The 25197-nt window shown below is 40.7% G+C and overlaps 1 protein-coding gene across 9 annotated transcripts in view; it reads right to left on the reverse strand.

The window, feature by feature from the left end:
* myo1b (myosin IB) overlaps positions 1–25197 on the reverse strand; it is an 85186-nt gene that overhangs the window by 3928 nt on the left and 56061 nt on the right. Inside the window, exons 10-31 of one of the 9 annotated variants that reach the window (XM_042495220.2) lie at positions 24814–24961; positions 23439–23557; positions 22833–22919; positions 22650–22715; positions 18682–18786; positions 16270–16332; positions 15936–16136; positions 15624–15850; positions 14820–15020; positions 13094–13187; positions 11494–11643; positions 11315–11383; positions 11122–11208; positions 10637–10723; positions 8116–8202; positions 7228–7314; positions 6514–6600; positions 5030–5116; positions 2767–2841; positions 2497–2631; positions 1869–1975; positions 382–514 (exon numbers count right to left, since the gene is read on the reverse strand). In XM_042495220.2, the coding sequence (XP_042351154.1) occupies positions 382–514; positions 1869–1975; positions 2497–2631; positions 2767–2841; positions 5030–5116; positions 6514–6600; positions 7228–7314; positions 8116–8202; positions 10637–10723; positions 11122–11208; positions 11315–11383; positions 11494–11643; positions 13094–13187; positions 14820–15020; positions 15624–15850; positions 15936–16136; positions 16270–16332; positions 18682–18786; positions 22650–22715; positions 22833–22919; positions 23439–23557; positions 24814–24961 (2502 nt within the window). The remainder of the gene's footprint in view (positions 1–381; positions 515–1868; positions 1976–2496; positions 2632–2766; positions 2842–5029; positions 5117–6513; positions 6601–7227; positions 7315–8115; positions 8203–10636; positions 10724–11121; positions 11209–11314; positions 11384–11493; positions 11644–13093; positions 13188–14819; positions 15021–15623; positions 15851–15935; positions 16137–16269; positions 16333–18681; positions 18787–22649; positions 22716–22832; positions 22920–23438; positions 23558–24813; positions 24962–25197) is intronic. The other 8 variants (XM_042495223.2, XM_042495221.2, XM_042495225.2 and 5 more) reach the window with 8 other exon arrangements.

Below are 25197 nucleotides of genomic sequence, written 5' to 3' on the forward strand. Positions count from 1 at the left end.
AGAAACTGTTCAACCCACTGTCATTCTAAGTTTGTGCTCAGGCAAAAGCAGACAAAAAATGTATTTTGAGGTGCATTTTTTAAGCGTCTATCAGATCCTGAAACTGGGACAGGTTTAAGAGTAAGACATAATACACATGTCCCGACGTGTCTGCTATCTGATGGAACAAAAAATAATGCTGGTTGTTAAGATGTCAAAAACATCTGATTGCTGCACAGCTGGGTGAAATACCCATCGAAACAACTTAATAGTTTTGGCACTTTACGAGGCCTGTGTAGAGAAGTGGAGCTAAATTCTGAACAGAAGGGTCACAATGTAATCACAGCTTACATTTGGGACCGTAGGAGCTGAAACTATTGAGGTGTGAGTGATCTTTCTTACCTTGCCGTTGGCCCTGTTAATCTTGTTGACCACATCAGCCAGCAGAACCTTCTCATCCACAGCGCTGCTGAGTTTCTGATATTTGGGGTTCTTGCTGATCTCCAGGTAGTCTCCTTTGAAGGGCTGGCTCACACTGAGACAAAGACATTCATATTACATTAACTGCTGCATCATCTGCCACAGGAGAGGTCTGATGCTTTGTGTTTACCAAAAATTTAAGATTCATTAATCTAATTATTGATCTAGATTTTTATATACCTATACCAGAGGTCAACTTTCTTCACCAGCAATAGAACCATTTTGGGCCAAAAAATATTTCTGGAGCCTTTAAAATGAAGCTTTTTTTTAAAAATCTAAATAAGCCTTTCACGGGGTTCCCATCATTTTCATGCACAAATTTTCAAAAATTTTTTGATGAGATTTCAAGGACCCATAATAAAAATAAAATCTTGACCCACTTGCCCAGTGTTTTTTCAAACATATCAGATTCAAGCTTAAACTTCTACTAAAACACAAGAAGTGTGTGCTCCAGAAAAGGATAAGCACTCAATGAGGATCCTAGGGTCACTGATCAGAAATTATGACTTAAATATGAATGTCAGAGAGCAGTAACAAAAAAGAAAGAATGAGGAAGCAGAGCCAGGGTGGCAGATCTGAACGGACTAAAAAAATGGAAGGGAGAGACGAAGCGGAGGGAGAATCTGAAGAAATTAACGTGACTGTAAAATGTCCAACATCGATGCATATTAGAGTTACGTTTCGTTGACAGCTACAGAAAATACATTTGCCATTATGTCAAATTACTTGGAAGGTTATCCAGAGAAGATTACTTACAAACAATGTCATTAAACACAACAAAATTCTATGACTTTTCCATGACTTTTTCAGGTCTGGAAAATGTGATTGTGAAATTCCATGACTTTTCCAGGTTTTCAATGACAGCAGAAACTCTGCTATAAGCATTACTAACAGGTCTATATTAGCATTACTATGATATTATTTTGGACCACAAGGACTCTACTTTGCAGTGGGCTATTTATGATTATGTGGTACTTTCATTTTCAGGATTATTGGAGAAAGCAAATTTATTTGTCAGCAGACTCCATGCACTATGAAATTCTCTAACTTTCTCAGAGATGTTTCCTTTTTTAGCTAGCCTAGCTAGGGAGACTCAAGATGAGGATTGGCAACATTTAGAGGAAAAGGTGCCAGGTTGTAGACATTTGACACACTTTAACTGTCAAAATGGTAAAACATTTTAATATTTGGTGTATAGCCACATTTTATGACTAGAAAATTTAAGAATCATTTTAAAACAATGATGAATGAAGATTAACATGTTAAAAAATAATCTTAATTTCCATATATATGTTATGGGAGGGATAAGGAGTCACATGCAGCATCAGAGCCGCAGGTTGCCGATCCAAAGAGAAAGAAGAAACAATAGAGGGACAATAGAGCTCTCTGCCCCAGTGAATTTCAGCTACCTGCTCGGGTAGAGGGCCTTTTTATCCTTGAAGATCTCACTGGCCTCCAGCTTCTCCTCATAAACTGCCTTCTTCTCCTCTGTGAATTGGCTCCTGTATTTCTTGCACTGAACACACAAGCACATACATTACAACAGCAGTTCAACTAAGGGTTATTGTATTAAATAATTAATATTCTGTATTGCCTATCCAATGGTTTCTATTTTCAGTTTTCTAGTATGTTTCTGTGGCTCCTGGGATGCAGTGCTTATGTCATTTTATGCATATAGGTCATCACTAATGGACAAGATGATTGCCTCAGGTGTTTGTGTTATGACCCGTTTGTTGAGTCCACTGCTTTTCTTGGTAAGTCCAACCCTACTGTGCTGTGATTGGCTAATTGGAAGCAGGTAGGGTTAGAGCAAAGATGTCATTATTAGGGTTAGGGTTAGTAGGGTTAGGGTTATTAGCTAATCAGAACACAGCAGGGTGGGATTACCCAAGAAAAGTAATGGGATCCATAAAAATGCCTGTCAACCTGGTGTGCATGACAGAATATTGACTCTGACAGTATTAATCATGATATGACAGAAGACATGTGCATGAAGGGGCCAGGGAGAAGCATGGGCTCTGATTATTTGTGACCGACCCTCCAGAGGTGGAAGATTCTCCTCAGCTCTGTGTGAACTCCATCCAGAAACAGGTAAGGCCTGGCAGGCCAGCTCTTGTCTATGGGTGACATGGAGGGCATGGTGCTCTTCAGGCCCAAGAAGTATTTCTGCATCTGGACAAACAGATAAATGCAGATTAATGCCAAATCTTTAATGAAAAACAAACCAAATAAATCTTTTGCTCATACAATAAATTCTTACATTTTTATGCATTTATTTGAGCAAGCAAATGTATAAATTCTACTTACAATTCTCTGGATGGTGAAGTCATAGATCTTCTTGCCTGCGTTTGCCCTGAAGAATTTTCTGTACTCTCTGCGGACCTTTTACAGCAATAAAGGAAAAAAACAAACTGTCAATCACCTTTTGCCACCTAGTATGATGTGAAGCAGGAGAGAAAAGGAATGTTGATAGAACGATGACAGTATACACAAACGGTACACCAGAACAACAGACGCTTGGTTAGTCACAGACAATGAACACCTGGAACAGACAGTCAAGTCCAAGCTGCTGGAATTAATTAGAAATCACAACGATTACTGAATGAATTACTGAAAAGTCAATGATGGTTATGACAAATGACCTTCATGCTGACCTCAATTGCACAAATTGAGTTATGAGCAGGTGTGTTGTGCATTTTGAGGATCAATTAACACAATGAAAAGATTAACACCGCAACAAATAACCAGTCAGTTGACAGTTATTCTGGGAAAACCAGAGACACACGTAACAGATAAGCACCACGAACCAGGACATGCACGTTTTACACACCTGAAGACAAAGAAATAACAAGTAAAACAAATACTGTTGGGTACACAAAGATGTGCTTTGTATGTGGTTAGTTGCACAGATGCAGAGGAAGCAGACAGAAGGAGACATTTAGAAAAGAACAGATAAGAATGAGAGACAGGGAGCCTTTGCCATGTCAGTCAGGATCTGCTGGTTCAAATCTGAAGCATTAAAAAAACAAAAAGAGGAAAATAGCAGCTGTCCTTGAATAATTATCTCAAGTGTATATAACTATGGAGGTACAGGAGGAAGTTAACTTTAGACTATCTTGTAACATTTTGGCTAACTGCTTCCTACTTAAGGACATTCACCTCCGTTGCACTGGAGTTGTGGAAGTCTGAAGGAAGTCAAGGCGGGATTATCGCACTGTTACACCATTACAACACCTAATCCAGGTTCGTGCAAAAGGTACAGCTGGCAGGACAAGACCATGGGCTTGACAGGTATGACTTTTTGACAGCATGTTACTGTATGTATGTGACCTGCCATGGGGTATTTAAAAAGCTGCTAGCAGCAGTTAGCTGCTAACTTAAAGAAGAACAGCATCCAAAAAAGACTGTAAATAGGGAAAACAATGAGATTCAGGAGCTCCTTACCCATCGAACAGAGGACAAGGTCAGTTGCCATATAACAGAGACAGTAAATAATTGTTACTGCCATGTTATTGTTTATGAAGGGCTATATGTCACACTAGAGGGAGGCGCTATTGTGCCCATCACACCTCTTTTGCTTACAGACTGCCAAAGTGCTTTCTAAAATCACAGACTGGAGCCGCATGATGCTGCCATTGTATGGTTCTGTTTAAAAATGCAAAGGCAGTATAAAAAAGGATGTCATAATGGAGCATGATGTCTGTTGGAAAAGGGCTTGTGTTTGAGTGGGTGGGGGAGGGAAAGAGAAATAGAGTGGAAGGTGGACTATTGTACACAATGCTTCTTTAAGTAATTAACCTGGTAACTTACTAAGAATGCCACATTAGCACTTTTTGACTTTGATATTTCCCAGTAAGCACCTGCATAACACATTCATTGTGGATTTCCCTGGTTAAAGATCTTGTAGTTTGTGACCCCCCGACAGCAGTCAGTCTTGTAAAGCGAGAAAAACTTCAAGACTCCAAATACGAGACAGCAAGTAGTGTAGTGTGAACAGTACAGCCATCTGATGACTCTGAAAGTCAATTGGTGTGAACTTAGCTTCAGGTGGGCTACCCATTTAAGAAAAGATCAGTTATTGTGTTAAATAAATTTCTCTGCGCCACACAGGTGATGCAGCTGTTTATGTTGAAAGACAAGTTGTGCATGGACTCTGCCGTCCTGTGGGTGTTAAGGTTTCTGTTTTTTAACGATGAATACCATTGCCTGCTGTTTTGGAGACTTCCTTTTCCTCTCATGTAGGCACAGAAAGTACATGTAAGTTGGCTGTTGGCTGTTGTCTTTGTGGTGTGTTCAAACGCAACTTTTTGGCAAAGACAAGACATCTTGAGGCGAAGCAACAGTCAGCCTTTGTCACCATAGTTCTTTGTTGTTGTTTTGGTGTGTCTGGGCCGTAACAAATACAAAACGGAAAACAGGATGAACAATAAAGCACATTAATCAGTCCAGTTGCTAACGGAAGGACCAGGTTCCTTTTAAAGGACCTGCGGGAATAGGATGGGACGGTACACGGTGAACAAAGACGACAGAACAGGTAGGACAGAGACACACTACGACTGGGCGGAAATACCTTGGCTCCCTGCCAGTATGCCCAAATTACTGTCACAGCGCGTTTATTCCGCGCTTCGTGTTTTAGACGTCTCAGCTCCGTCCGAGCCTGGTGGGACGTGGTGGACGTTAGGTAAGACAGGTTGTGAGGAGGAGTGGTGATGAGATGGGAGGAAAAAGAGAAGTGGCAGTTGTGTGATCAGCAAAGGAAGCCGAATCAAAAGAGAAACAGGAGTAATAACATCAAGGATAGCTTTGTGAAAGAACAGATGAGATCAGTTATTGTGTTAAATAGATTTCTCTGGGCCACACAGGTAATGCAGGGGACAATGTTGGAAGAACTGGCAAGTTGTGCAAGTCCTGCAAGGACTGCACTGCAATTGGTATTTCAGTATTGGATAAAAATGTGGGGGAAAATGTGTCCAACTGTAATATAATTATTACAAACAGGAATATCAGTTTATGCTCTTGTAATCTTTGCAGAACTACTTCATGTTGTTTACTCATGTTCCAATCTGGGATCATGTGACAAAATCTGCACAAACTGAATTTTGAGGAAACTCCATCAAAGATTTCTTGAAACTCTGTGCTCATGAGAAAGAGACGGACACAAGGTCACAGTGACCTTGACCTTTAACACCTAAAATATAATCATTTCATCACTGAATCCAAGTGAAAGGTTGTACAAAATTTGAAAAGAATTCCTTCAGGTGTTCTTGGGATATTGCATTCAAAAGAATGAGACAAACGAGGTTACAGTGACTTTGAGCATTGACCTATGACTGCCAAAATGCAATCAGTTCATTGTTAAGTCCAGGTGGACATCTCCTCAAGGCGTTTTTGATAACGGAAGGCATTGACGGACATCCCAAAAACATAATGTTTCCTCTGGCCATGGCTATCGCTGGTGTGAGGGCCTTAAAAAATCTTACCTAATATAACACATTTGTTTCAATCTCACACCCTTTTGAATTTAGCAGTTTGTTTACTTTCCTCACTTTAGTTTCTCTTTTCAGGCACTGAGCTGATCTGCCAATCAGAGTGATTTAACTCACTGATGGACTGCTGACTCTGACGCCAGTTCGACATGCTAAATCCATCTTGTGGGTGTTCTGGTTCACCCTTTTAAATGATGAATACACATTATGCCTGCTGTTTTAGACAGTTTTTTCCTCTGACGCAGGCAAAGAAAGTACATGTTAGCTGGCTTTAGTCTCTGTGGTGTGTTCAAGCGCAACTTTTTGGCAAAGACAAGGCATCTTGAGGCATTGCAACCGTCAGCCTTCATCACCACTAATTCTTTGTTGTTGGTTTGGTGTTGTCTGGCCCATAAGACATACAAAACAGGGAACAGACGAACAACAATAAGGCACATTAATAACGCCAGTAGGTAACGCAAGGACCAGGTTCCTTTCAAAGGACCTTTGGGAATGGGATGGGATGCAACCTTGTATAGGGACGACAGGACAGCTAGGACAGAGACACACTGCGGCTGGGCGGAAATACCTTGGTTCCCTGCCAGTATGCCCAAATTACTGCCACAGCGTGTTTATTCCGCGCTTCTTGTTTTAGATGTCTCACCTCCGTCCGAGCCTGGTGGGGCGTGATGGGCGTTAGGTAAGACAGGTTGTGAGGAGGAAAAAGAACCAAGACAGAAAAGTGAAAGAGGAGGAGTGGTGGGATGGAAGGAAAAAGAGGAGTAGCAGTTGTGAGATCAGCAGAGGAAGCAGGATCAAAGGAGAAACAGGAACAATAATATCAAGGATAGTTTTGTTAAAGAACAGATGAGATCACAGTTATTGTGTTAAATAGATTTCTCTGGACCACACAGGTGATGTAGGGGTTAATGTTGAAAGAACTGTCCCACATGGACTGTACAGCAAAGGGAATTGGGATTTCAGTATTGGGAGAAAAATTTTCTGGAAAATGTATCCAACTGTGATAAAATTATTCCGAACAGGAAAAAAATGGTTTGTGCTCTTGTAATCTGTGCGGAGCTACTTTGTTGTTTACTCATGTTCCAATCTGGGATCATGTGTCAAAAGCTGCTCACAGTCTAAAACAATGCCATTATAGATAAAGTGTGATCACAGCACGAGGCAGAGACTGGCTCCCTGTAGAAGTGTGAACACAGCAGATGGTTGAGGAGGATGAAGAGGGTCAGAGGTGATGAGTAGGTGGCAGACTTGGTGATGGCTGTGCCATGGGGCTGGTAGGTACCTTGAGTCCCTGCCAGTAGGCCCAAATCACAGCGACAGCATGCTTACGCCTGGCTTCTTCCTTCAGTCTCCTCAGCTCCCTGCGAGCCTGTTCAGGAGGGTGGGCGGGAAAGAGACAGAGAGCAAGAACAAATGAAGCAAGAGAAGATGAGAGGAAGAAGAGGGAGAGACACTGTTTTGCCTGAGGTCAGCAGCAAATACACGCACACACATACACACTGCACACCAGCAGTGTGCAACCAATGGAGAGACTGTAAAAGTACAGCTCTACTGCTCCAGACTCCACAAAACAAATTCGGCACACATTTATCAGGAGGGATTCTGGAACGGAAACAGACTTTTTAGTGGAACTTTGAGAGGAGAGCAAAAGTCACAAGTCAGGCGGCAGAGGATCCAAACAGTTCTATCTAAAGAAGACAAACATGCTTAAACTATCCATGAAAGAAGAAGTCATGCAGAGTGGCAGGCAGCATGCACTGATGTGGCATGGACCTTGGAGGAAGAAGCTAAAAAAAAAAACACCCTAAACATGACCTAATGTGTGTGTGACCGTTATATTCCTTTGGAGTGGGGTTGCCCATGTAACCACTAACATGTACTTACATTAGTGAAATTACCATATCACCTGTCAGATTGAGCTGAAAAGTGTAAAAATGACACTTTTGGTCCCATTAGTCAAACTCCTCATTTCACTTCAGCATCACTTGGACAAATGTGTATGTGAGAGGGTGCACAATAAACATCATACATTAAATGTTTAGAATGGGTTGAGCAGAATGATGGGTATGCTTTTTTTTTCGGGAGTGGATGGGATGGGAGGAGGAGGAGGAGGGGGTGTCGATGGAGGCGGCAAGTCACGGCAAGTCAAGTCAACAGGCTTCCCAAATACCTTGGTGCCCTGCCAGCCGGCCCAAATGACCGATACGGCATGTTTATTCCTCGCCTCCTCCTTCAGCTGACGCAGCTCTCTCCGGGCCTGATGAAAAGCGGTGGCAGTTGCGGGGGAGGTTAATTTCAGTGACAATCAAAATTTAATTGTCCCAGAGAGAGGTACTGAGTAGGTGTGCAGAAAGCATTGTACGAGGACACAATGACGGAGGACAACAAAGGATGTCAAGAGACAGGATAAACGGGGCGGTTAACACTGACATGCGAGCAACTTTCAGTGGTACTCGCGTTCTCTGTCATTCTTTGGAGGAAAGTAATAAAATATGTCAGCAGTGGGGGGGGGTCTGGATTATTATTACACTAACTTAAGCTTCATAAAACATGCCTATGTTTACAAAGAACAAAGTCCACATACAACACAGATTATTCTTTAACAGCATCTATAACAAGACAGAGTTGAAAGTCATCAGCAGGCGGTAAAACCTTGAAAAAAATATTGATTAACAAATGATACCTCAAATGATAACACTGCATGTATAACATCTTATCAGCATTTACTTAACAGACTACAAAGTCAGCACAGTGGCTTTGATTACACACAGCCACAGAGGTTTTATAAAGCAGCAACATATGTGCCATCACACTGACATAATTCCATGCTTATTTTGCTGTCAGCATATCAGTATATTAAAAAGAGGCATCTCAGCATGAGCTAGAGTAAATAACAGTGAAAGTCATCTGTGTGGTTGGCACTGCACGGCTGAACTAATTAGATTACAGAAGAGGAGGGACACAATTTAAACACCACTTTGGACAGAAACCAAATCAAAGACGTGCAAATGTAAAACACGTGAGCTGTGTTAAAGGATCTGAGTTGGGTTCCATGTGCGTAGAAAATCTAGCTTTGGTTTGTAACACTATCACAAAAATGCAACAACAAAAACATATAAAACATCCTGCATGTAATGTTTCTGACACAATGGACCGACATCATAGAACTAGTGGCGACGACGTCCGACTGTTGCGTCGTCTTGCATCGCCTGTGTCTTAGCCAACAAACTTGTACATAACTCCACAAAGACAACAACCAAGGGCCAATTCACACAGCGTTCTGCGTCTACCTTAGAGACATGGGCTGGAAAACAATAACACAAACAATTATGCACAATTTCTGCTAAAGAGCTCAATGGCTAAAACTAGAATTACTGCCTTGTAGTTGTATGCATCCTCTAACAGTCAAGTTGCACCTACGGTTTACATCCATGTCTATGGAAATGGAAATGCTTAACACAAATCTTCTATCTGGCAGCACAGAAGATCTATACAATTAGCACAATTTGTGGGTGGGCAACCAAAATTATGTTACCAATTCAGTAACCGACCAAATGTCTCCTGAACTGAAGAGTTAAGATGTAGAATAATTGCCAGAAAAGTGTTTTTTATTCAGAACATTATGATGTTACAATGAGGTTGACCTTTGACCTTTTGGATATAAAATGTCAACAGTTCATCTTTTTGTGCCTTTAGAAATGTGTGTGAAATGATGTCATAATTAGTGAATGACTTCTTGAGTTATGGGCAAAAATATATTGTGGGAGGACACAGTGACCTGTGACCACCAAAATCTGATCAGTTGATTTTTGAGTCCAAGCGGATGTTTGTGCCAATTTGACGGAACTCCGTTGAAAGCCTTCTTGAGATATTGGGTTCATGAGAAAGCAATGGACACAAGGTCACAGTGACCTTGATCTTTGACCTCTGGCTACCAAAATCTAATCAGTTCATCATTGAGTCCAAGTGAACGGTTACGGCAAATTCTCTCGGTGCTTAAGGGAAGTTTATGAGAAATTGTGTTTGCGAAAATGGGACAGATGGACGGAAACCCGAAAGTAAAATGCCTAAAAACAGTCTTACCTAATATAGAACGCTTGCTTTGATTGCATGCCCTTTTGACTTTAGCCGTTTGCTTGCTTTCCTCACTTCAGTTTCTCCTCTTGTGCACTGATCTGAATAGCCAATCTGCTTTATTTCACTCACCAACACACTCCACCATCTTCCATGCCAACTGGACATGTTGAATCCGTCTTGTGGTTCTTCTAGTTTCCCTTTTAATGATAATTAGGATTACCACCACCTACTGGTTTGGAGAGTTATTTTCTCTCATGCAGTTGCAGAAAGTACATACTAGTTGGCTGTAAGCTGTAGTCTTTGTGGTGTGTTCAAGCGCAACGTTTTGGCTAAGACAATACATCTAGAGGTGACGCAACAGTCAGCCTTCATCACCACTAATTCTTTGATATAAATTTTGTTGTTGGGCCAAAAGACATACAAAACAAAAAACAGGACGAACAACAATAAGGCACATTAAAAACGGCAGTGGGTAATGGAAGGACCAGGTTCACTCAGAGAACCTGCTACTCTATTAGGCTTTTTCATCGTGGGAATGGGATGGAACGGGACATGGTGAACAGGGACAACAAGACAGCTGGGACAGAAGACACACTACGGCTGGATGGAAATACCTTGGTTCCCTGCCAGTATGCCCAAATTACTGTCACAGCGTGTTTATTCCGCGCTTCTTGTTTTAGACGTCTCAGCTCCATCCGAGCCTGGTGGGACGCGGTGGGCGTAAGGTAAGACAGGTTATGAGGAGGAAAAAGAACCAAGAAAGAAAAGTGAAATAGGAGAAGTAGTGGGATGGGAGGAAAAAAAGAAGTAGCAGTTGTGTGATCAGCAAAGGAAGCAGGATCAAAAGAGAAACAGCAGCAATAACATCAAGGATAGTTTTGTTAAAGAACGGATTTTTTGGTAATACTGTTGGGCAATTAGGCAGAATCGCTGCTTAGGATGGAAAATCAAGTGTTTAAGGCGATACTGTTACGACATCAAGAGCAGCTTTTTACCCCAAAATAAATTTTAAAAAGGCCTGTATCAAACCCAGGGTGACGCTGAGTTGAGGTAAAAACCTCACTCTCTGATATCCCTCTGCACTTTCATGTGTCAGTACCTGGGTGCCATGCCAGAAGGCTGCAATGGTGGTCACTGCCTCTTCACATCTCTTCTGATATTTCAGCTCTCTCAGGAGTTTGCGGGCCTGATTAAATAATAATACACAGCATTTTAGCATGTTTTTTTTCGGCATAATTTTTGCATGCTACATTTCATTCTAAAACAGTGTGAATTCACAGGATGGTGCACACCTGCCATCCTCTGGTGTAGGACTGCACCACAGTGGTGGCGCTCTTGATCTTCTGGTATTTCTTTTGTTGCTGTGAAAAGAAAAAAACCATAGGGAATTAACTACACTTTAAAGCCATCTGTCCATCTGTTTACTTTGCTTTGTGTGTTTGAGGCGCATCCTCCAAAAAAGTATTCTTACCGCATATCGCCGGTACCATGCTGCCACCACTATCTGACTCTGTTTCAGCAGCAGGAAGTGACTGCGGCATTTCCAGCCACGGTAGATCTTCTGAATGAGCGTGGCCAGGTCTTGCAGGCATTGCCTCCTCCTCTCCTCCAAGAAGAAGAGCTGTGGAGTGAATATGAATTTAATTCTGGCATGTAAAGTGTCTTTAAACCTCTGCAATAAGATTATAGGCCCAGCAGAGGTAAAGGAAACACTACTGTAGCTCTATGAGATAAATAGTTTATTTTTAAAACTGTATTAGTGTGAGTTGCTGTGTGTTGGAGATATCGGCTATAGAAATGTCTGCCTTCTCTCCAATTTAACGGAACTAGATGGCACTTGACTTGTGGTGCTCAAAGTGCAAAAAAATATAATGTCTCTTTCCAGAAATCCAAGATAATTTAACATTGTTGTGAGCAGTTTCATGTAGGAACTATTTTCTTCCTATACCGAACCACACACATCAACTCTATCACCATGCAGAAGGAAGTATGCATCTACAACTGCTAGCTCATCAAGCACCACTCACTAATATTACTCGGAGGAGTAGGATGCCATTAATGTTTACATTCCTCGCTGTTATTTGCATGAAGAAGCACACTTTCTTCCACATGGTGATACAGTTGGTTGGTGTAGTTCAGTTGAGGGAAAATAGTTCCAAAATGAATCTGCTCATAACAACATCTGTGGAATGTCTTGAGTAACCACGTCATAATTCCTGAAAAGAGACATTGCTGTTTAGCTTTTTAAATGTAGTTTTAACACTTTAAGCACCAGAAGCCAAGTGCCATCTATTTTTATTAAATTAGAGAAAAGGCAGACATCTCTACGGTCGATATCTCCAATTTTCTGCAACTCACACCAAAACAATTTTGATTGATAAATATTAATTCAGGTAATGTGAAAATATGTGTTTTTGATTTTGGCGTAAGCTGTCCCTTTAAATGCAAATTACTCAGCATTTTGTCTAATGAAACAAAAGATACCACATCTTTTTCTATGTGTTCTTACAAAAAATTCTCCAATCCTTGTTATCAACTAAACTAAAAAGGCATGGCTGCACTGGATTAACAGCCAAAAGAAATATTGTCTAGAAAAGTGGATTACAATCCACTCATCTGGACTCTTATGTTTCGCAGCTGCAGATACCTAAGGCTGATAAGTTGATCAGATAGAAAAAGCAATTACAGAAGAAAAAAATTCCCCACTATGAGATCATGTTATTCCAAGCTTTGTTGCTGGGGAAAAAGTCCATTCAAATGCTGCAGGCTTAAGCACTTGAAGAACCTACAAGCGCTGAGTAAAGACGCTCATTTCCCATGTTAGATGGGGTGGCTAAGTGAAACCATGTGTTTTAAGAGTGGTGGTTGCATGCTAATTGCTGAAGTGGGGGCTCCGAGTGCGGCCCACCCCTGCTTTACAAACATCTTACTGTGAGAAAACAGGGCAGCTGAGCACACTGGATTCAACCATTAGACATTCAAACACAGCTTGATCTATGGGAGTACACAGATGTCAAACCTGGCTAGAAAACACATTTAAAGGGAGTAGGGCCACTTTATCTGTTTTCTACCGTTCTTGGGTTCCTGATGAAAATCTTGGAGCGGCCATAGGAGAACTCCTCGGGCGGGACTTGGAGGTCATCCATCAGCACCTCCACTCCTTCCCTGTGGGAAGCCAGAGGGGTCACATGGGTCATCCAGAGCATACTTGACACTTTAAGTGGTCATAAACAATGTAAGAGCAACTGGATAGAAGTAGTGAGAAGATTTTGGACATGAGAGAGAAGTGCACTGAAGAGTTTGAGAAACAGAAAGCAAGAATGACTAAAAGAAGAAACAAATGTAGAGAAACATGTGGAAGCAAAAAAAAGGAAAACCACACAAAGCACTGAGGGATAGCTGAACAAGAAGATACCAATGTGTGGTGGAGCAGATAGGAATCAGTGCTTTTACCAGCACAGAGGATGAAGCACGCAAGTCTGGCTGATATGGAACAGAGGAGACAGATAAGGCTGAAATGTCTCAACATGTTGGGGTTCAGAGGGGGAATGGTTTCTGCTGAAGAGGGAACAGTTGGCATGTGACAAGACTGCTGCTAGTTTCTGAGGTAAACTGGATACTGTATGTCATAATTACGTTGGATAACAGTCACAAGAAAACACTTTTTTTCATATAAAAACATAACGAAAAAGCCTTTTCCTAAAAGTTTCATGTAGACTATGACTATCATTACTACTACTACTACTACTACTACTACTACTACTACTACTACTACTACTACTACTACACTTACATCTTTAAAGCAGGGCTGCACAATAATCAAGATTATTTTGATCAATACTGAGATCAACATTATATATATCACGATTATTCAATGATTTTATTAACAAAATATTTAACTGTACTCTCACATTTAAACAAACAGAGCCCTGCTTTCAGTGAGGCAATTAGTGGAGTACCCTTCAGATATGCATCATACTGCAGTTTATGGTGTTTTTTCAGGAGGTTGAACAAGTTAGTTGAGTTGCTTTGCTGCACGGACACACAAGTCTCATGCAGCCTCAATCCAAAATACTTCCCAACAATAACTGATCCACATAGAGGGACTAGCTCTTCATCTTCTGTTCAACACATTTGAATTTTGTGTTTTCTGTCTGATCTCTGTTGTAGATTACTGTTCTATTCTGGACTGCAGCTGCAACATTCACACACAAGTTTTTCACAGGCTGCTACTGCACACATGAAGGCCGCCATGGGTTTATGAAGCACTTGATTTAATATATAGCAGAATTTTTTTGTGAGCACATTTTAAACGTCAGTTTCATAGTCTATCGAGTTCATTTATTTGTGTGAAGCCAAAATCGTGATCAGATTAATATCTGATTAATTTCAGCTCAACTTTAAAGATTTTATGTCAGTATGTTGGGTAAAGTGTTATCAAGTTCAGCTGATTATTTCCCCCCTCTAAACCCTTTATTACCCAGGGAAAGCCATTTGAGCCCTTTTCCAGTAATAACCTGCTTCACATTCACACACCTAACAGAGTCACACCTGGGAGGCGACCACTGGAACTCCAGTCTATTAGTGCTGGTCACAGTTATTCCACAGGGAGCAGTCTGAGGTTCAGTGCCTTAGTTAAAGATACCTATGAGCACTTTTCAGTTTCCATGCTCACATTTCCTCACAAAGACCTAGGGGGATGTTTGTTTTGGCAACCTTCCAGTGACGAGACCCCTTTCTTTACTTCCGTCTCTACCCCATAGTTAGTCACTGCTTCAGAATAAACACAACAATTACCTGGCAGGCCCTCTCCAATGGGGCCAGGTTCGTTTGCAGAGCATTTTGTAACGTTCCAGGCATGGCTCGTAGGCCTGGCGGAAAGCGTAGCCCGCTCTTCTCACACGGACATTCTCCATCAGGCCCAGGTAGCGCACTTGATGGCAGACCAGAGACTCGGTGAAGATGTGAGCTGCTTTCTTGTCATTAGGCTTGATGCACCTGGGAAGCAAAGAAAGAGGATGTTCACACCAGGGATACACAGATTGCTCAACACAACACTACTTGTCTATTGAAAACAATTTACCAGAAAACAGACACATTGTCAAAATATAGGCAAGTATTCCTGAATTTATAATTTTTCTTAAGCAGCAGGACTTCAAGTCAGTATTTCAACGAAAAATATCATAGCAGTGTTCATTTTAGTCAGTAACTAGAATTGCTGTCTCTCATCAGTTCATCGCAGATTCCAAGTGAATGTTTGTGCCAAATTTGGAAAGACTCTGTCAAGTTCTTCTTGAGATACCACAGCGAGAATGAGACGGATGAAAGGTCAAAGTGACCTTGACTTTTGACCACTGTAATGTAATCAGTTCATTGTTAAGTCCAAGTGCACATTGCAAAAGTTGAGGAAAATCCCTCAAGGCATTCTATTGAGTTCATGAGCTTTGGTAGGACAACCCTAAAATATAATGCCTCTGGCCATGGCTATTGCAGTCATGAAGGCATAAAAATGTTGACTGAAAATTCCACACACAAACTCATAATATCCTGGACTGACTGGTGATAACTAAGATATACTCCATTTAAGAGGCAGGACTTTACCGGATGTAGTTTGGGTTCTTGGTCTGCAGGTTCTTCATCAGCGTCCCCACTGATGCTTTGAACTGGAATCCAGCAGTCGGCGGTCTCTTCAGGTTGACTTTGGCGGGGTTGCCCTCAGGGAAAAGCTGTTTGATGAGGCTGTGGTTGGCCTTGTACATGGCCTGTGACAGGTCCCTGTATAACAGGTCATTGTTCTTGTCTACAAAGCCCTCAGAACGGTACAGCACCTTAAAGAAGAAAAACTCAAATTACTGACATGTATTTTCTGCATTTTTCTGAAACTTATTCTGTACACAGTTTCATGTCCAGTACCTTGCCAGCATAGTGCTGGATACGGAAGCAATTGTGTGGCAGGCTGTGGTCAGTGAGGAACTTTGAATTCTTGCTGAGGCGACTCTCAAAGTGCTGGTGATCAGCACAAATGGTGTTTAATTTGTCCAGGAAGGTCTCATCGGTGACTGTCCCCGGCCTCAGGCACTCCTCGTCCAACATGGCCAAGATGCCATTCTGGTGCTGGACATAGCAAGGTAGGTAGACATAAAAAAGCTGGTGTAAATTATAAATTATTAAGTGTTTAACACTCAGAGTTCTATTTAATAATATTTGTTATCTGGTTTACGTGGTCTCTGATAACTGGTAGACTTACATTCTCAATGAGGTCGCAGATGATAGCGTTGTTGAAATATTCGATGTTGGTCCACTCGATGCCCTGTAACAAAAGACATGATGGTCAAAGAAACAATGGCCTCTCCATCTTTAGCTAACAAAGATGTCTTTCCCGTATCAGCAAAACTCACAGAATTGAGTGGTTGCTGAAATAAACTGAACCTGCTTGTATTTCAACACAACAATGAGTACTTGGTCAAGTATCTGAAGGACAGCCATCTAATCCTCACCATTGACAACAATAGCCCTCAAAATAGAGCTCCTGAGATTCTGCAAAGTTTAGCAGACAGAGCTCACAGTACTGGGTGTGGCAACAAAGCAGCGTTCCTACTTTTGAATTTTATTAAACCTTCAACAATTTATGAAAGTGTGATGCTGAACAAGGCTGATGCTGGTTCCTCTCAGTTTAGGACATCCTTTCTTATGGTACACTGACATGATCTCCTCCAGGCAAAAACATGTCTTGCTCAATTTTTAAAAATCAAATCTTAAGTCTTGAAGACTGGAAAAAGAGACAAAACAATTCTTGTATTTGGATCCCTTTTTCTATTCATAAGGTTTGGGAAACTTGTCATTTAAACCACAACAATACCTCTCTCTCTCTCTCTCTCTCTCTCTCTCTCTCTCTCTCTCTCTCTCTCTCTCTCTCACACACACACACACACACACACACACACACACACACACACTTTATTTTGCAATAACGATGAGGAAGACTCAGACTCACTTTTTGTTATATTACAGTCGCAATGACAACGATGCAAGATGAAACTGATCTTGGCCTTTAATCACCCAAATCAAATCAGTTCATCCTTGAGTCCAAGAGAACGTTTGTGCCAATTTGAAAAACTTTACGGTGTTCTTGTGTTCACAAAAGAAAAGAGACGAACAAGATCACGAAAACCTTGACCTTTGAACTATAAGCATTAAAATCGAATCAGTTCATTGTTGAGTCCAAGTGGATATTTGTGCCAAATATGAAGAAATTCTCTCAAGGTGTTCTTGAGATATTGTGTTCCTGAGGATGAGACAGACAGGGTCACAGTGACCTTTACCTTTGACCTGCAACTGCCAGAATCTTATCAGTTCATAACAGATTTCAAGTAGATGTTTGTGCCAAATTTAAAGAAATTCCCCCAAGGTGTTCTTGAGATATCACATTCCGAATAATAATCCTTCCAGCCATGGCTATTGCCAGTGTGGTGGCACTAAAACTGCTTGGTCCACAGTCTGTAAATTCTGGGCTGAATCACTGGAGAATGCGGCAATGTATGAAACCCAAGCATGTCTCTAACTCTAATCTAAAACCTCATATGTTTTAAATTCTTATAAACTGAGGTTACTCTGAGTCTAGACACATTAATATCACTGGCACTTAACATTTACACAGGGAAGTTGGGGATAATGAGAACAAATGTCTTGGAAACACAAAATGGGCTTGGCCCCTTTAAAAGTAACACTCTTAATTTAAGCATTCTTTGATCTTATACTTCAGTGCAGTTTTTAGGGATTACTTAAACAGTCCATATGTTGGTACATCAGTCTTCATAGAAATATTTGTCCATGTTGGATTTGCTGTTATGTTATGGCCCTCTCTCACGAAGCCTTTCTTGCAGAGAGAAGGGAATACACTGTTCATATCACCCTTTAAAAAAGGACACTGCCCTTTTTAAAATCTGCTTCGCCGCCATCTCATTCACAGTTTCTAATCGGCTGAGAACATAGCTTCAGATGATGGAAGCAATGTGACAGATATTTCAAGGGGAGAGCACAAAGAAGGTGTGGCTTAAACTGACGGGTGACTGGCCAAATTCCTGATTGGTGGTCCTCCCTCCTTTCTCCGGCACTGTGGTATTTTCCCATGCAGTATACTGGACAGAGGCCAGGAGAGGAATATCGTTGGTGCTGGTGTTAGTGGGGAAAGGGTGTAAGGGGAGGGGGTCACTGCTGCACATACATAGAGCTCTGAAAACAAACAGAGCTTAAAGGCCCACAACGGGGAGTGTTTACTCTCGCTGGAGTGAGGGATCACTTCCGTCCCCGAGACTCGACAGAGGGAAGACGGACAGAGAATAAACTCAGAGTGTGATGGACGATAGAGACGGGATAGAGGATATAAATGAAGTAGAAATGCATTTGGGTCATGGGCAAGAATGCAGATTTAGCCTAATTAGCACAAGAGGCTGAACAGATGAGTGACATGACCAGGTTGGGATCATGCTGCAGGGGCTTACAAAGATGGTCTGTCAGCACAACATATTAAGTGCCGACATGTTGAGTGATGTAGATGTACAGATGCAGGTGAGGGATTGTTGCAAGGCTACAGACTTGATTCAAGTGTCTGCTAACAGTTTATGCATAGATTATGTGTGTGCTGTACGTGTGAACGAACCTCTCTGACGTACTCCTCCTGCTCTTCACGCAGAGTCAGCTCGATGAAGATCTGCTGCAACTTCTCGTTGCAGTAGTTGATGATAAACTGCTCAAAGCTATTGTCCTGTGTGAGCAGCAGCAGGAGAAAAAACAATTAGCCATTGTCAACATGTGGAGTCATAGAGGCGCCTAATATTATATGCTCTAAGTGAAATGCCTTTTTTTGGACTGTGAAATGGGAAAGTGGAAGTTTTCCATATCTGTTAAATTTCTGAACTAATTACATTTCTCAGCTTGTTTCTTGTTTTTTTTCTGCAGTTCTTCTGAAACCACTACTCTTGCTACTGCTTTCTTTCTACTCTGCAAACATTCATAAGCATGGTGATATTTACCAAGTTTTGCCGCCCCCCCCCCCAAAAAAACGCCAATAAAGCCACTGCAAGCAATCTTCTTCGACTGAGGTCTCTGACTGATGATTCAAATCTCTGACTTTCAAGGAGCAAGACTAATTTAAAAAAAACAAACAAAATCAAAGTTACCTACTGTAGCTTTCAAGAGGATGATCGTACCAATTTATACTAATAAGGAGAGCTTACAGCATGCTTATACACACTTCACTTGACCACAGAGGGTTTGTGGAATTCAGATATAGTATCAGATCTGGAGCAGGAATAAAATTTGATCTGAGAACTACATCCACAATGATGTCACCTTATAAAAACCTGCAAACTCCCCTCTGACTATTAAAAGTGACCATGCACAGTATCTGGAGTTACATCCAGTTAACAGAAAAAAGCCTCCCTTGATCTAATATGACAGTTTTAAAAACTCTGAAACAATTTAGGTAATCATAAACTTGAACAAACTATAACCTGCAGCTCCCTCTTTCTACCTCATCACTTTGACAACTGAACAAACATTTAATTAACCTGGAAAGTGAACAACTGATACCAGTAAAGGTTACTGGTGCACCTTAGGATTATAAATCCTTATCATAACAAGTTCCTGTAAACTGCTGCAAACTTCATCATACATTGACGGAGTGTTAGCAGTTCAAAAGCCCCGACTGTTTTTTATGCCCCACATTTCTCCATTATTATTGTTGTCAATTATGACCATTGAGTGGTGAGTCATGCTTTTTGGCAGATGGCCCTATTGTGTGTTAGGTTAAAATTCATTTGCTAAGGACACAACAGTGGTTAGAGTGGCATGTTTAGTCTTACAGCTCAGAGTGAAGGACACAAAAAAGATTTCTCAGTGAGCAGGAAACGAAACACATCACCTCAAGGAAAACTTCATTTCCTTTTACTGAGAAACCAAAAGGTCATCTTCACCCCTAATAAACACACACACACACACACACACACACACACACACACACACACACACACACACACACACACACACACACACACACACACACACACACTCAATAGCTTGTCTACACCCAAGTGGCAGCAGACACCAGACTGAATTTTGACAGTACTGTTACCCTAAAATATTTCAGCTGACAAACTGTTTAAAGCAGCTTGACGAAGCCACCTTCTTAAAACTGTTTGAAGTAAATTTTCACATTTCTCAAAGGTGTTGATTCACTCGCCCAAAAGAAGGCATTTAGTATTTAATACATTTTAATGTAAATGTTATGAGTTTAAAATCAACATTTCCAGGGAGAAATAGTTTCCTGTCATACTTACAGGGAGGACTGGGCCTAAAAGGCATTTCCACTCATTTTTGCTAAATCCCTCCTGTATATTATAGCAGTAGTTCAAGGTCAAGAAATTGCCACATCTTGTCAAAATAAACTAACACCTGCACTGTTCTCAGTATTATTAGTTTGTTAAATGACCTCTTGACTACCAAAACATCTGAAAGCATTGCCCTAATCTGTATCTGTTACAGGAATAGTTCAGCACTTTGGGTAATACCTTTATTCATTTTTTTTTTTCCCAAGAGAGTTGGGAGACTATTAGCTTAGCTTAGCTTAGCATATCAAGAAGAAGAAGCAAGAGAAAACAGCTAGCCTGGCTCTGTCCATAGAAAAAAACCCTGCACATGAGCTTCTCGAGAGTTAACTAATTAACATCTCATTAGTACAATATGTACAAAGAAAATGGGGTGAGACTTTTTCTTGGCTGTGTGCAGAGAGTTACTGCTCCAGCTCCCAGCCAAAAATAGTTCATACTACCTTAAGACAGAGCCAGGCTGGATGTTCCTCCTGTTTTCTAGGTTTTGTGCTATGCTAAGCTAAGCTAAACTAAACTATGTGAACTAGCTGCTAGCTGTAGCTTTATAGGCCATCCAAACAAGAAAGTGGTATCAAAATTCTTATCCAACTCTTGGGAAAAAAAAGAGAATTATGTATGTTCCAAAATAGTCAACTATTTCTTTACACTAATATCTGTTCATAACGAGGAACCACAGACACTGACTACAGCAGCAACACACTTAATAGCCAGTTTATCAGGTACGCCTAGCCTAAAGTATTGCAATTTAATACAAGAGCTCATCACAATAACTCAATCATTTTAAAAGAGTAGAAATGAGGGAAAAACATTGATACAGCACAGTATCACAATATTATGTGCTACATTATGTTTTGATACACGGACACAAAGTATTTTTTTAAATGATATAAATAATTTATACTACAATACACATTAAAGTTTTGGTTGCCTACTAGAATAATAAAATCAATTGCTTTTTTTAGTTCACTATATCACTGGAGTAAGAAACCTAATCTTTAACACTTTATCTTATTGGTAAGAACAGATATTGACAATTTTTCCTTTAGGGACATGATTTACAGTTGGAAAAGAGGTGATAAATCTCAATATATGTTTTTACAATACTCAACATATTGCAACAAGTTACAAATCACAAAAATATTGTATTGTGACTAAATAATCTTGATTATATTGTATTGTGGGGCCTCTGGTGATTCCCATCCCTCGTAATAAGTCCACATTTAAGCAGTCAAAATATTAGAAACGCCTCTTGGTGCATGATGCAATAAAATTCAACAGCACTACAAACTACAGCTACCACAATAATCATAAACTTCAACACCTCTGAATGAATGAATGTATGTATGTAGCCTTTGTCGCAGGGCTGTTGTATTACTCTGCATCAGTTTTAGCTAGGTGTGCCTAATAAACTGGCAAATGAGTGTTATGTCATGATTCAAAGGATGCAAAGGCTTCTTTTGCATCGTTTCAGCCGTGCGGCTATGCTGCACACTGGTAGCCTCTGAATCGTCTTTAACGAGGAGCTGAATTAAGTGGTTTAGATCACAGCATGCACACTGGCACAGCAAACAGGCCGGTGCAGGTGTTACTTACTCCATCCTGGTGACCCAGACACAACACGACAGTGAGAGGAGATGAACTTGAGAGTGAGTGAGGTGAACAAGCAGGGATATGAAAAAGACATGAACATATGTAGGGAGGGGGACTGTAGGCATTAAGCAAAAGGGGATATTTATTCAATCTCCATTTAGTCAGTGCACTCAAACTCTCACGTGCGTTTGCATGCACATAATTATTAACATGAATAGAGATGCCAACATGGCTGGACTCTGTAATTATTAACATCATGGAACAGTAAAACCCATGTAACAAAGACATGCTGTACACTGTGTCATATCTTTGACAGTGTAACATATAACATATGATGTGTTTCCCTTGTTTTGAGCCTTTCCTTAATTTTGCCATTTTTACACCATGAAATGCTGAATGTAGTGTCGAAATCAACTTGCCACAAACAATAATTTCAGCCCCAGGAGCAATAAAGCTGAACTAATCTGACGTGAATTTGGTTTTATCAGCCAGCAGTTTTTGTTGATAAGCTCCTCTCAGGTACCAAAACAGGCACACAAACAGCCCGGGGCCAAATCCTTTTAAATGTAATATGACGTTTGGGTGGTCAGATTCTGTCCTTGTGGTCTAAAACAAAGAAAGCAGGGGTTTCATCTGCCTTTTGTCTTACCTCAAATATCTCAAAGCCATAAATGTCGAGCACACCCATGACCTTGTGGCGAGCTTTAGTTTGTGCCTGCAGGGAGACAATATTGTTAATATTAGAAGTATATTATGAAGGGATATACTGCTAGTTTAACCTATTATGAAAAAAGGAACTAATAATATACAACAGATTCTGGAAATTACTTACTTTAATGCTTTCGTTGATCCTAGTAACTAGCCAGCTAAACAGACGACTGTAGAGATTTTTGGCAAGGGCATCTCGGGCATAATAGGCCTGTAAAAGACAGAAACAGACATTGCTGTTAATGAAAAGGGATGAATGCATTTTTACTGCATCTCTGCATACACAGAGTCCTTTAAAAAAATCCTTAAAACCAGTACTTGGGTTTTCAAGTCTTTCATAAACACTGTGAATCATTATTCTGAGGTCAGGTTAATTCTCTCAACTTTTTCCCCTTCTGCTTTTAGACACACACAACCCTCGTTTGCTGCATCCACGTCACATGAACAGTCTGAGTGAACTCACTAACCTCTAAAATATGACCTACATTTGAAATTCCAGGAGGAATATGGCTTATCTATAATAGAGAGTTTTTCATGTAGCATTGACATGGATGAGAGTCGGCAGCCGGAGGAGCAAGTCAGGGGGAAGAAATGACCCTTTATCTTTTTATGCGCTGTGAGTGTGAGTGTGTGCCCGTTAATGTCAATACAAGTGGGGCAGTTATGCATAGGCATAACAGTTATCCGTTGGAATAACTGGTGCAGACAGATTTGGAACTTTCTCTCTGACCTGGGCCACATTTAGGGTAGTGGACACTTTCTCCATCTTTGCCTCCACTGTGCGGTAGCTGAACGCTCTCTCCAGCACTGACTGTTCGGTCCCCAGCAGCTCACACATCTCCTTCAAATCTGCAAAGATAAAACACAGACAATGAAGAAACCACTTTTGTAGGAATAAAGGGAAATGACATACTTCTGAGTAGAACTAAAATGATTTCTCAAGAAACTCTTGTAACCCGTGCACCTCAAAATAGATTATTTGATGTCACAGATAGTAAAATGGAGGAAGAAAGAGAAAATAGCATGGGATGAAGAGAGGAGACTGGCAAGAGAAAATGACAGAAAGTGTCTGGTTTGGATCTTTCAAGCAGTGTGTCAATTAAGCCAATTTTCAACCAGCTCTGCATCACTGCAACATGGGTATTAACATTAAATGCAAATGATTACTTCTCAACCTCCCTTTGCTCAGAGCCCACCACTCATAGAACAGTTAAAGTATGCCAGATGACACGAAACCCAGGAAACTCTGCTGGCGGATGAGCAGAAAGCACTGGGCAGCACTGAGGGAATTTAAACACCAATCATCTGCACTAACTGCCCTCACTGCAGAGACACAAAGCTGGCTTAAAATATGCAGCGCTTCCCTTTTGAGAATGTAAATCAATATGGTGGCTGGTTAGGCTTCTTACAAATTGACTGTAACACATGCACAAACACACATGCAAGAACACACAGTGCTTCCCTCACAGTGATGCATAAAATACCCCCAAAAGTAAAATATCAGTTAGAGCAAGAAGAAATTGGAACCTAATTATAATGCATTTTACTCCATATACAATTTAAGAAATAAGTTTTTCTAAAAAGTAATCCAATTAGCTGTTCATTTATAATACCAGTCTTATTTTTTCTTTTGTATATTTACCAAACCCCAGTGGTTCATATGAAAAAAACTGCATGCATATTCTTAGCAAAAGTGACACTAACACAGACCATGCCAGTGTCATAGAGGGGAATATGTAAATATAATATTTGCCTAAAGAGAACAGCTAGAACAGCTCAGGGAATGACAGCACAAACAGCTCTTGTCAGCCAAATCATAAAATATAAATATGTATTAGGTATTAGGACAACTGCAGGGGAGATCAAAGCAACCAATAGAGGGCAGCGGCTTCACATTGGGCCAGTTGGGCATTTGGGTCAAAAGGTGTAAATGTAAAAATATTTACGAGAAATTATCAAAATAAAAATAAACTTAACAAATTAATACAATCAATATTATTAATAAAATTAATAGCAGTACCAGACAGCTTAGTTGTTGACGACTACATCAGGCAGCCAAATCACTAAATATGAAAATGACTTATTAAAGAATCAGGGATTCCCACCATTTTTGTCTTTGATGCGGCTCTCGTCGGTGCCATTACAGCGAGATTCTGGCTTGAACTCAATGTTGCCAAGCTTCAGCACGGCTGCCACCAGCTCCAGCACCGCCTGCACCTCGTCCTCCATGAAGCCCACGATCTGCATGGCATTCTGGGAGGGCAAAAATCAACGAGCCACACATCAGCTGATGTTTTTGAACCTTATTAAGAAGCACAAACACAAGGTTGCAAAGGGGAACTAAGCTATAAATGCATTGTGATGTGACATGTTTATGAGAGTACAAACACACCAGTACTATGAGGCTGACACATCATTATTATTGCAGCCTGGAACTGGTGTTTGTCATGATAATGAATTGGAATAGTCAAATGAGGAAAAAGAAGATT

Source organism: Plectropomus leopardus, chromosome 10 (assembly GCF_026936395.1).
Source record: "Plectropomus leopardus strain MGB_pleo_1.0 chromosome 10, ASM2693639v1, whole genome shotgun sequence".
NCBI lineage: Eukaryota > Metazoa > Chordata > Actinopteri > Perciformes > Serranidae > Plectropomus > Plectropomus leopardus.